General features: G+C 44.3%; 2 protein-coding genes across 3 annotated transcripts; both read left to right on the top strand.

Moving 5' to 3' along the window:
* The first annotated feature begins 1,133 nt into the window (after positions 1–1,133).
* Positions 1,134–3,012, top strand: slc18a3b (solute carrier family 18 member 3b). The gene has a single exon (XM_067369974.1). The coding sequence runs from the start codon at positions 1,279–1,281 to the stop codon at positions 2,815–2,817; it is 1,539 nt and encodes a 512-aa protein (XP_067226075.1). The 5' UTR covers positions 1,134–1,278; the 3' UTR covers positions 2,818–3,012.
* A 1,132-nt stretch (positions 3,013–4,144) lies between these two features.
* On the top strand, positions 4,145–11,380 carry LOC137007999 (choline O-acetyltransferase-like). 2 transcript variants are annotated; one of them, XM_067369773.1, is made up of 14 exons: positions 4,145–4,282; positions 4,978–5,169; positions 5,492–5,610; positions 6,432–6,485; positions 6,563–6,737; positions 8,272–8,449; positions 8,613–8,782; positions 8,984–9,084; positions 9,345–9,473; positions 9,580–9,702; positions 9,774–9,915; positions 10,022–10,084; positions 10,377–10,514; positions 10,603–11,380. In XM_067369773.1, the coding sequence occupies exons 1-14, from the start codon at positions 4,232–4,234 to the stop codon at positions 10,825–10,827; spliced, it is 1,860 nt and encodes a 619-aa protein (XP_067225874.1). In that variant the 5' UTR covers positions 4,145–4,231; the 3' UTR covers positions 10,828–11,380. The 2 variants fall into 2 exon arrangements, with proteins under 2 accessions (XP_067225874.1, XP_067225875.1); XM_067369774.1 differs by having other exon boundaries at positions 9,783–9,915.
* Positions 11,381–11,837: the final 457 nt, after the last annotated feature.

Below are 11,837 nucleotides of genomic sequence, written 5' to 3' on the forward strand. Positions count from 1 at the left end.
AGCTGACTTCCTGTTGGCATGGCGATTAACTTAGAGCGCGAAAGTTGTTCGGCCCGATGAGGTCTATATGTGTACCGAGTTTCATACTAATACGTGCAAGCATGTTTAATATATGGACCAAATTTTCAGACTTTTTTCAAGGGGGCGCTGTCGAGCCCCCCTGCCACGCCCGGGTACCAGCCTCTCCGGCGTCCTAATGGCCGCGGATTCCAATGTGTGTGCCAATTTTCAAGAGTTTTTGAGCATGTTAAGGCCCCCAAAAAGCCCCGGAAGACGGAAAAAAAAAAAAAAAATAATAATAATAATAATCCTTAGAAGAACAAGAGGGCCCTGCGCGAATTTTCGCTTGGGCCCTAATTAATAAGCAAACGCTTAATAGTCTCATTATATCCTGATCTGACCTGACCTGAATGTGTGATTCTTGTTTCATACATTTATTATTTGTCCATTTTATAGATTCAGATTATCAGTCATTTAAACACGAGTTTACGACGAGCTTGTTGCACTTCTGTTCTTGATATTATTTATTTTGGGTTCATTTTAAGTCAGCCATATAGTAGCCTAATTTTTAAAAAATGGTTGAGTTAAATAAAACTGCCCAGCAAGTTGGCCAAACATTTAACCCAACCACTGGGTTTGTCCATTTTCGACCCAACATTCTTAAAATGTTTGGAGAACAGACTAAGAGCTGATCTGGAGTGAGTTAGGGCTCGTCCTCGAGAACTAGGTTTTGTTTTGTTTTGTTTTTTGTCATGTGATGATGACTGTGATTGGTCAGCGGACGTCCGTTTTTAGAACGAGCAGACGGACGCAGCTGGCTGGTGACCAGAGGGGACGCGCCGCAGACCCTTGGAGAGAAAACAGACAGAAGAAATGAGAGGAAACTGATATTGGCACACCTCTTAATTTGTGCCCACAGCAATCTACTATTTCTGATGGAAAGAAAAACTGATGCGAATGACCACAGGTGACAGTTACTGCGCGCACACGAGAGCGCAAACTCATGCGCGCGTAACAGGAATGTAAATGGCAAAAAAGGCTCAGTAGAAATGGAAAGCTCAGGATTGTACCCGTGAACAGAAAAGACTAGCACGTCACCCATCAGAGGCGTGAAAGCAGCCAACAGACCGGACGCTGCCGAACCAAAGCGAACCGAGCGCGCGCGCCGGACACCAGGAAAGTTCGTGCGTAAAAGCCAGAAGCGCCGCTGCACATGAAGGGAATAAAATTACATTCTGAAGGACAGATCTCTTGACGGAAACGGGCATTTTGACAGTCATGGAATCGGCCGGGTCTGCCGGGTTGGCTCAATCAGCCGCCCTAAAGTTGTCCGAAATGGGCGAAAGAACTAAACAGCTTGGCAGCGCAATGCAAGACCCCGAGCGGCAGAGACGGATCATTCTGGTGATTGTTTGCGTCGCTCTTCTGCTGGACAACATGCTTTATATGGTGATCGTCCCGATCATTCCCGATTATCTCGCAGATTTAGAGAACAAGCAAGTGTTGCACACCCATGCCAACTCTTCACTGAGCAGAGCAACCAGGGAAAACCTGGACGTACAGATAGGGGTGTTATTTGCGTCCAAGGCCATTCTGCAACTCATGGTGAACCCCTTCACGGGAACTTTCATTGACCGCGTTGGATATGACATCCCGCTGCTGATCGGGCTTCTGGTCATGTTCGTTTCGACGTGTATATTCGCTTTCGCTGATAACTACGGGACGCTGTTCTTCGCGCGCAGCCTGCAGGGTCTCGGCTCGGCGTTTGCCGACACGTCTGGGATCGCGATGATCGCGGACAAATACACGGAGGAAGCGGAGAGGAGTCGCGCGCTTGGCATCGCGCTCGCCTTCATCTCGTTCGGGAGTCTCGTGGCGCCTCCGTTCGGCGGCATCCTGTATGAGTTCGCAGGTAAACGGGTCCCGTTCATAGTCCTGGCCTCCGTGTGCCTGGCAGACAGCGTTCTGGTCTTGACTGTAATCAAACCTTTTTCTAACAGGACGCGCGAGAACATGCCGGTCGGGACGCCCATTTACCGGCTCATGATTGACCCGTACATCGCCGTGGTGGCGGGCGCTCTGACCGTCTGTAACATCCCGCTGGCGTTCCTCGAGCCCACCATCGCCAACTGGATGGAGAGCACGATGAACGCCTCGGAGTGGGAGATGGGTCTCATCTGGCTGCCCGCGTTCTTCCCTCACGTGTTGGGCGTTTATGTCACTGTCCGGCTGGCCGCAAAGTACCCGGACCTGCAGTGGTTCTACGGCGCCCTCGGTATGGTCATAATTGGGGCCAGCTCCTGCACCGTGCCCGCTTGCAAAACCTTCGGCCAGCTAATGTTTCCCCTGTGCGGCATCTGCTTCGGCATCGCGCTGGTGGACACGGCACTGCTGCCCACTCTGGCCTTCCTGGTGGACGTGCGTCACGTGTCCGTCTATGGAAGCGTTTATGCCATCGCAGACATCTCGTACTGTGTCGCCTACGCTATGGGGCCTGTCGTAGCAGGTCAGATCGTGCACAACCTGGGCTTCGTTCAGCTGAACCTCGGCATGGGGCTGGTCAATGTGCTTTACGCGCCGGCCCTGCTGCTGCTCCGCCACGTGTGCCAGCTGAAGCCGTCCTACTCGGAGAGAAACGTGCTGCTGGAGGAAGGACCGACGGGACTGTACGACACCATCCAGATGGAGGAGCGCAAACTCAAGCGAAAGGGCTTGTGCGTCACGACGACTAACGCGCTTCCCGTGGACGAGAACGGGTTCTTCGAGCGCTCCAAATCCTACTCGGAGGAGGAATCGTCCGGACCCGAGTTCACTTAACCCTGCAGAGGCGCGTCTGACACGACGCGTTTATTTTAGTGAGCCAGAGATGATATCGCAAACAGTCAGAGTCTGATGTGCAATATTTATTCCTCACTCGTGACTGTGTCGCTCAGAGAAGTGTTCTGCTTACCTCGTCTTTTATGATCTAAATAGAAGCTACTGGGCTCTGAGCGACAGTGTCTCCATAGTGTGTAGAAGATGTGAGTAGATGAAGTGCGTGATGTAACTGAACAAAACCCAAATAAAAACATGCTCATATTTCCGTACACATGCCTTTTTATTGACTGACTGAATCAATCAATATGACAATGAATGAACTTATTTAATATCTTCATATTCTTAAAATTCTTCAAAAGGATTCTGGTAAAATATATTTTAATGAAGATTTTGAATTCGTGTGAGTTTCATTATTTCGATTTGAAACGAAATATATAATTGTGATCTGTCAGTGAGACCAGATGAGACTAATTTAAAGCCAAAATAAATCCAAAATAGCCGACTATTTACCTCATATATATTTTCCACACGACTAAAAATACAAATAGATTCATCGTTCATCATCGACCATGATGAAAACAAACTGCATTAATTAGTATGTGTCTGTTATTAATTGCATATAAACAAAATCAGAAAATCTTGCTATACAAAAAGCATAAAATATTTTGTCATATAAAACCTAAATGGTCGGAAGGGATGAAAGAGCAGCAGCTGGAAACACCTGCAGGAGCATCAGTGTGTGTGACGGGCGCGGATGGGCGGAGTCACGAGTCACGGACACACGGACACTGTCCGCGCGCGACGGACCGACTGAGAGACAGTTGAAGCGCCGCTGGAGCGACAGACGCGTGACAGGACAGGTGAGCGCGCTCATTCCTCTCTGTACAACTTCTGTACAAAAGTTTATAAGGGAAGGATTTGTATTTGAATTCATGTATTTGTACTTTTTTGTACACCTGACTTCAGCTGCCATTGCTTATTCTATGAATTGAAGTTTTCTTTTTTCCTTTTTTTTTAATTGAGCACAGAAAGCAGTGAAGTTGTGCATGTTTTAGCCCGATGTCAGTGTTTTATCATCACAGCAGCCGATCGTTCAGTAAAGAGCCTCTGCTTTAGTCAAATTCTCCTCAGTTTTCTACTCAATCAATTAAAACTGAAACGAAATTCAGTTTAAAACATTCTAATTACTCCCACTTCTGATGAACTTTATGAACGCGTTCAGGTCCATCCATCACACAAAAACAATCGTTGCAATCTGTAATAGAAATTTGTCTAATTATTATCTGAACATTTTCATGGGGATGTTGCATTTGGTTATTCCTAAAATAGTTGAAATGTAACGATGTCTCTGGCTAAATGCGGGTGATCGACAGTCTCCACTGGAGGAATCGCACATCTGCTGATCCAGGAGCTGATGATGCCCGTCCTGAAGAGAGAAGCAGCAGAAGATCGCAGCGACTGCAGTGTAAGCGAACGAATATGGAGTCAGTTTATCATCATTATTATTATTGCTGCTGTTTGTTGTCGTTAAAAACAAAAAAGGACAAATGAAGTCCTCTTCTGTGTCGAGCTGTTGATAACATCCTGACCTGTTTTCAGCAGTTCTTCAGTGGTTTTTGTTGAAGGACCTGAAACATGAATCTCAGACACACATCATGCAGATGGATTTCAGTATCGTTGATTCCTTCTGATTCTAAACAACATTTTCATAGTTGTCAGACTAATGTTTATTGATCACAGTAGAGTTTTGTTTCTGTTTCTGTCCTATTTCTGACAGAATAATTATACAAATGGTTACAAAATGTACATTTTCTACTATTTTAAAGCAGGTAAATCTAAAGCAAGAAACTCTCAAATGCTATAAATAATAAATCTGAATAATTCTGTTTCTGAATTATATTGGTTAATCAAAATAGCATTTTTGACCAGCAGGAAATTCTTTTACAATCTTTTCTTCATTTGTCTTAAAGCTATTCCCATCAATTATTAAAGAGAGAGATGAAAACATCAGAGAGACGCTTAACAATTCCTCATTCATTAATGTTGTTGCCCCGCAGGGCAGATCCGCTGGGCTGAAAACATCGCATGTAATGTCCATCTCTTCAGATCTGTTTCTGCTGGATTGTGATGAATAGCTTTCATGATTCTTCTCTTCTTCAGATGCTGCCCAAAGTCCCCGTTCCAGACCTGCAGCTCACGCTGGACGCCTACCTGAGATCCGTGCAACACCTCGTGTCCGAGACGCAGCTCCGGAAAACCAAAGCCATAGTGGAGACCTTCGGCAAACCTGGAGGTGTTGGGGAAAAACTGCAAAAACAGCTGCTAGAGAAGAGAGAAAAGACTGAGAACTGGGTACAAACGCAAACACGCCTTACAGAGCTTCAGACTTCATTCAGCATCAGAGAATGACACTGATCTATAACTCACTGCGGCACCACCCATTCATTATGAAAGTCCTATTAAAACTGAAAAATAACCAGTAACTGATCTGTGGCTATTGATCCGGAAACATCATGGCTTTTAATGTGGCAGCAGCACTTGATAGATAATAGCACTTTATTAAAATAATATTGTGGGGTTTTTTTCTTCCTCTTTCAATGTTCAGGCCTGAACTGAGGTTAATTAATGTTCAGGAAGTGACGTGCGAGGTGATGTTCTGCTGTGTTTGTCTCAGGTGTACGACATCTGGCTGGAAGACATGTATCTGAAGAACAGACTCGCGCTGCCCGTGAACTCCAGTCCTGCGCTGGTTTTCCCCAAACAATCCTTCAGAGACGTTAAAGACTCTTTCGTGTGAGTAAATAAAGAGTGCAAATTAATTCACGCACACAAAACGCTAATGAAATTCACGCAGCATCTGTTTCCTCGCGGCCGTCGAGCGCTGCATCTCCTCCATCTCTGTTTCTACCGCGTTTAAAGGTTGTTGTTCTGTGTTTGTACAGAATACAGAATCACTCCTCAACTCACAGTAGTCGACATACAGCATGTTTAACAGCGTTATATTAGCGGCAACGAGTGTTTCAGTGGGTCAGTGTGTGTGAGAGAGAGAGCTGAACATGAGAAGAAACACGAGTTTAAGAAACAGCCACTGATCTGACCTCCATTTCCAGGTGTTTCTGCTGGTCTTCAGTGAGGCTTTCTAACTCACACACACACACACACACACGCACACACTCATGTTTGTTTTTGTGAAATGTGGGGACATTCCATAGACATAATGGTTTTTATACTGTACAAACCATATTTACTATCCCCCTACACTACCCCTAACCCTAAACCTAACCATCACAGGAAACTGTGCACACTTTTACTTTCTCACAAAAACTCATTCTGTGTGATTTATAAGCCTTTTGAAAAGTGGGGACATGCTGAATGTCCTCATATTTCACCTTTTTTTGTAATACCCATGTCATACCCATGTCATTATACACATTTATGTCCTGATATTTCACAAAAACAAGTACACACACACACACACACACACACAGGTGGTCAGTAATGAGGGAGTCTGGTGATTTGGGCTGAAGGTTTGGAAGGGTACGGTGTCTCCATCTCTGTCTCGTCTGTCATAAAAACAGATGTTAAACTGATGTTTGTCTCTTGTGTTTGTCCAGGTTTGCTGCTCGTCTCATTCTCGGTGTTTCTCAGTACAAGACTATGGTGGACGGGTAAATCGGCGTCACTGAATTCACTGACGGGGTTCGTCTGCGACAGTAGAACGTGACGAGCGTTGTGTGTGTTGCAGGAAGACTCTGCGGGCGGACGTCGCTCGCGGTCAGAAGGCCGACACTCCGCTCTGTATGGATCAGTACAAGCGTCTCTTCAGCTCTTACAGACGGGCCGGACCGGAACTGGACACGCTCATCACAGTGGACGGCTCGTCTGACAGCGGACACGTCATTGTGGCGTGTAAAAATCAGGTGTGTGGTTTTTTGCTGTTACACCAGCAGTCGTGTTTGTCGGGTGAGATGATCGCTTTGTTACAGTCGAGAAAAGGCCATATCTGGTCCTGATTCTACCAGAATCACACTCGCAGGATATCTGCGGTCACCTTCATCTGATCCAGCTAATCACGGTCGAAACGGAGGCTGGAGAGGCTCTTAAATTAACTGCAGGTCCATCGACAGACGCTCTTCAGCATCACAGCGACTCTCTCGCCTGCAGACGTCAAGCTGGGCGAACGAGCGCTGCGGTCTTGAGGGTCCTTTACCTGGAAACGAGTCAGGAAGCGTCTCTAATGAGGTCCGGTCTGAAAACTCAATAACCCAATCAGAGCTGTGGAGCCGCGGGGAGCCGCTGTGTGTGTTCGTCCCGCTGAGCTCACGACTGCACTAAACCAGCACAGAAATCACTGAACAAACAATAAAACGCTGCTAGTTAGCTAACATTACATCCTATAAAACACAATAAGAATTGTTTTTTTACAGTTTTTTTCAGTTGCTAACAAGCATTGTTCAATACCGAAACCACATTTTCAAAACTCTTCACACAGTCAGCATTAGCAGCATGAACAGATTATCTCACCTACAAAACTCACTCAGACCAACATGACACTCTTTCAGAAAACACACACTTCATTCACAACACACTGACCTGAAACATTACATGATTGATGAACTTTTCTTTTTTTAAGTTTCAATGATTTTCCACATAAATCAGTTCTTCATATAGAATACTGTAACACAATTTCACTTTACTGAAAGCATTTGTAACCCGAATGAATCCGAAATTAATCAAAATTTCATTTCTTATATGAATATAGTACTTGAAAATTGTAACCAAAAGGAGAAAAAAAAGAGGGAAAAACTCCAGGGCTGCAATGATAATAAAAAAAGAATAAACAAAATGCATCCTACACATTACTGTAAAACATGTGCTGTTGTTCATTACAGTAAATTACAGTGATGATTATAGTCTGCTCTCTCTCTCTCCTGCACTGGAGCGGGTGGAATCTCAGCTAAAATTGCAATTGGCTTGTAATGATTATTTTTTTTAATTTTTGGCTTTAAAATTGAGAATATTTTAAAATGATTACTGCATAAATGCTTGGAATTTGCCATCATTCCGTTTTGAATGTGTTTTTAATCATTTTGAATGCAGTGTATCAGCATTAGAAAAATGTGCTGAAAATACAGTATTTTGCGTGTTGTGGAGTACGAATGGGAAAAGAGTTCCTGAATTTTGAAAAGTGTGGTCACTGAATGCATTTTGTCTGAAAGCAATGAAAAACGGTTCACAGTTTGGTCTGCATTGACTTCTGTTTCGCAGACTGTGTGAAGAGTTTTGAAAATGTGGTTTCGGTATTGAACAATGCTTGTTAGCAACTGAAAAAAAACTGTAATTAGCATATAGGGAGCATTTATGTAAGAGCTGATTTGTGATGTCATTCAAAGCTCAGTACAATACAATCCCTCTCCAGTAGGTTAAACTCGTGCGTCTCGTTCATGTTCTCAGTTCTTCAAGCTGAATCTGACAGAAGGATCCTGCAGACTGAACGAGGCTGACGTTGAGGCTCAGCTGCAGTGGATCTACGAGCAAACGCTGAACGCCGAGCAGAAGCAGCCGGCCGTGGGTCTGCTGACCTCCGACGGCCGGACAGACTGGGCTGCAGCCAGAGACCAGCTGCTCAAAGGTCCAGCGCAACACACACGGACACGGTGGTAATAGCTAGAAAGACAGAGTAACCCTCAGGTCTCTTAGCCAAATTTCACAGTTAACCAGAAGGTGAAATCAGGTTTCCCATGATCCTGTGCGTGACAGACATGCATTTCAACTTGTGTCAAATCTGACAACAGATCCAGTGAACAGAGAGTCGGTGGAGCTGATGGAGCGCTGTGTGTGTGTCGTCTGTCTGGACGATCCCACGGGACTCGAGCCCGGCGACGCTAACAGAGCTGTACTGATGCTGCACGGCGGAGGTCCTGATAAAAATGGGGCAAACCGCTGGTACGACAAACCCCTGCAGGTAAAACAATAAATGAAAGATACTCTAAAGATGCTGTGTGTGAAGTTTCAGAGGTGTTGCGGTGTTTCAGTTTAACGTCCTTTAACACTGCGAGTCTGTTGGGTTGAATTGAGAAACTTTGGCTCATTTTGCAGTTCTGTTTGTTAACACAAAAGCTGCATGAAAGCACTGCTGATGTCACGGAAGTGTGTTTTGTTTCAGTTCGTGGTCGGTGCCGACGGTGTGTGTGGGGTCGTGTGCGAGCACTCGCCGTTCGAGGGGATCGTCCTGGTGCAGTGCACCGAACACGTCCTGAAACACATGTGCGTCATCCACACCATGAACCAGCTGATCACACACTTCACAAACTCAAGCTCTTTCTGCTAACTAAAGGATGAAGTTACTTTTTGAAGCTCTGGGCAAATTTGAGAAGATTCTCTTTTGACTTTCTTCTCAGAGCTATTTATAATAATTATGTTTAAAATATGTTCCAGCCAGACGATGCAACAACAACTGCACACACAGTCAGAATGTGAGCTGGATTAGCTCATTATATGAATGAACCGACCTCTCGTCCCTGCAGACGGAGCAGCTCCTGGAAGCCGAGCTCCGGTCGGAGCACGTCTGAACTTCCTCATCCACGCAGATTAATGTGGAAATGTTCCGCTCGGATCCAAAGCGCGCTGGCCTCGGCCGCAGATCACCTGCGAAGGTGAGACTGAAAACTCACAGGAGAAAATCGAGTTGCAGGTTTTACAATGCAGTGACTTCAGCGCGGGTTTGACTGACACCACGAATGATCTTCATTCCCCCTCTAGACTCGGGAGGAATCTCGACATGAGTGTTTTCACATTCACAGCTCATGGGAAGGAGTTGATCAAGCATCAGAAGATGAGTCCAGACGCGTACATACAGCTGGCTCTACAGCTGGCCTTCTACAGGTGCAGACGCCGTCACCCGTTTCGCACTCTCTTTGCTGGATTTGCTGGATCATCTTGTTTTATCTGTGCAGATGTCACAGAAGGCCCGTCTCCACCTACGAGAGCGCTTCTCTCCGTCGCTTCCGGCAGGGACGCGTGGACAACATCCGCTCGGCCACTCCGGAGGCTTTGGCATTCGCCAAGGCCATGACAGACGGCAGAACATCCATTCAGGTTACACGTTTTTCCTTCCGTTACGACATCGTCTCTCCTTTATTTTCTGCCATGAACACAACAAAACAATGAATATCTGGCATTAAACTCACACACTTTATTCCAGGACACCGAGAAGATGGAGAAACTGCGAGCAGCTATAGAAGCTCAGACACGAATCACAGCTCTGGTAAGGGAATACAGGTGTCTGACGTCAGTCCCGTCCCTTCATGTGTGTGCTGACCAGTGCTGGGCAAAGTTACTAAGATACGATATTGCGTTACTTCTTAGTCAAGTAACTAATTGTTAATTTATATGTAAAGTAATGTGTTACAATACTATTGCATTACTTTTTCTCCTCTGGGCTTGGCTTGCTTGTTTGTTTTTTAATAAAAAAACTGAAAGCCAACGGTGAAATGAATAAGGAAAAGCAGATTCACACCTGTAGAGTGGAGCTGACGATCCGTTTCACTGGTCTGCAGGCCGTCGCAGGGATGGGGATGGACAATCACTTACTAGGACTACATGAAATGGCCAAGGAGATGAAAATGGAGACGCCAGACATCTTCTCTGATGAAACGTACCACATCTGTAACCACTTCATCCTGTCCACCAGTCAGGTAAGACCACTGACTGATCAGAACCAAGCATTTCAGGTCGTTTATCAGTGCTGGTTTGCAATATGCTGTATGATGTTCATCCTTCCAGGTTCCCACGACAGAGGAGATGTTTTGTTGCTACGGTCCAGTGGTTCCCAGCGGTTACGGCGTGTGCTACAACCCGCGGCCCGATCGCATACTGTTCTGTGTGTCCAGTTTCAGAGAGAGTAAAGAAACCTGTTCAGGGCTGTTTGTGAGGGCGCTGGACGAGGGACTGCAGGATATGATGCGTCTGTGCACGAAACACACAGATCACAGCAACAGAGCAAAATAACATCACAGTCTGAGTCGAGTCAGCTTCATTTCTAGAGCGCTGTATACGGTACAGTTCGTTTATAGATCGCTGTATCTACAGTACAGAGTGTTTCAAAGCAGCTTCACAGTGATAAACAGGGAAATAACAGAATGCAAACAGAGCTCAGTCCTGCTGAAAGACAACGGATTCAGCTGAATGACTGTAATGTGAATGTTCCTCACAGCTATGTGTTGGAAATACTTCATGTCTTTAACCAGACACAAGTGTTAGGTACGACTGAAGGAAACGCTGATGAAAATTACTGTCTGTGAACTAAATTAATGGACATTAGATTTTAATTTATTATATTTATTATGCAATAATAAAATAGCTATTTTATTACAACAATAACCAGTACTGTAAATTATTACTGTAAAATTAGTCCATTTAAAAAATTAATTAGATTATATTTCCATTATATTAATATAATAAAACTAAAGAATGTTCACCCTATACTTTCTGAATCAAAATCTCTCTGACTGGAGTTACAAATAAAATTATGTCAAAAATGGTCTATTTCATACATATACTACTGAATATACTGGCATGTGTACATACATACCATATCTATCTATATATAATATCAGCATGTTTACATTAATATAGATTTTAAAATAGATAAAAGCTAAGTTTACATGTTATTCGGTAGTCTGTAAAGTACACTTTAGAAGTATACTGCTAATATCACTACGATTAGTCAAACACACACTTACACATAATACAGTAAAATATACTTCATGTACTGTAATAAATGATACACTTCAAGAACTTAAACATACTTAATCTCAAAGATAACTGCATATGAATGTGAAGAAGATCCAGTGTTTTTATTACTGTGTGTGGATGTTCTGTCTATGTATTTGGTCTGTGTAGTATCTGTAGATGTCTGTATATAAATGTGCCATAAATTCAGTTAAAGTTCAATATGTTAAACACTGTGAAGTAGATTATAAATATTAGAGACATATGCACTAATAATCATCATCAAT

Source organism: Chanodichthys erythropterus, chromosome 19 (genome assembly GCF_024489055.1).
Source record: "Chanodichthys erythropterus isolate Z2021 chromosome 19, ASM2448905v1, whole genome shotgun sequence".
NCBI classification, from domain to species: Eukaryota; Metazoa; Chordata; class Actinopteri; order Cypriniformes; family Xenocyprididae; genus Chanodichthys; species Chanodichthys erythropterus.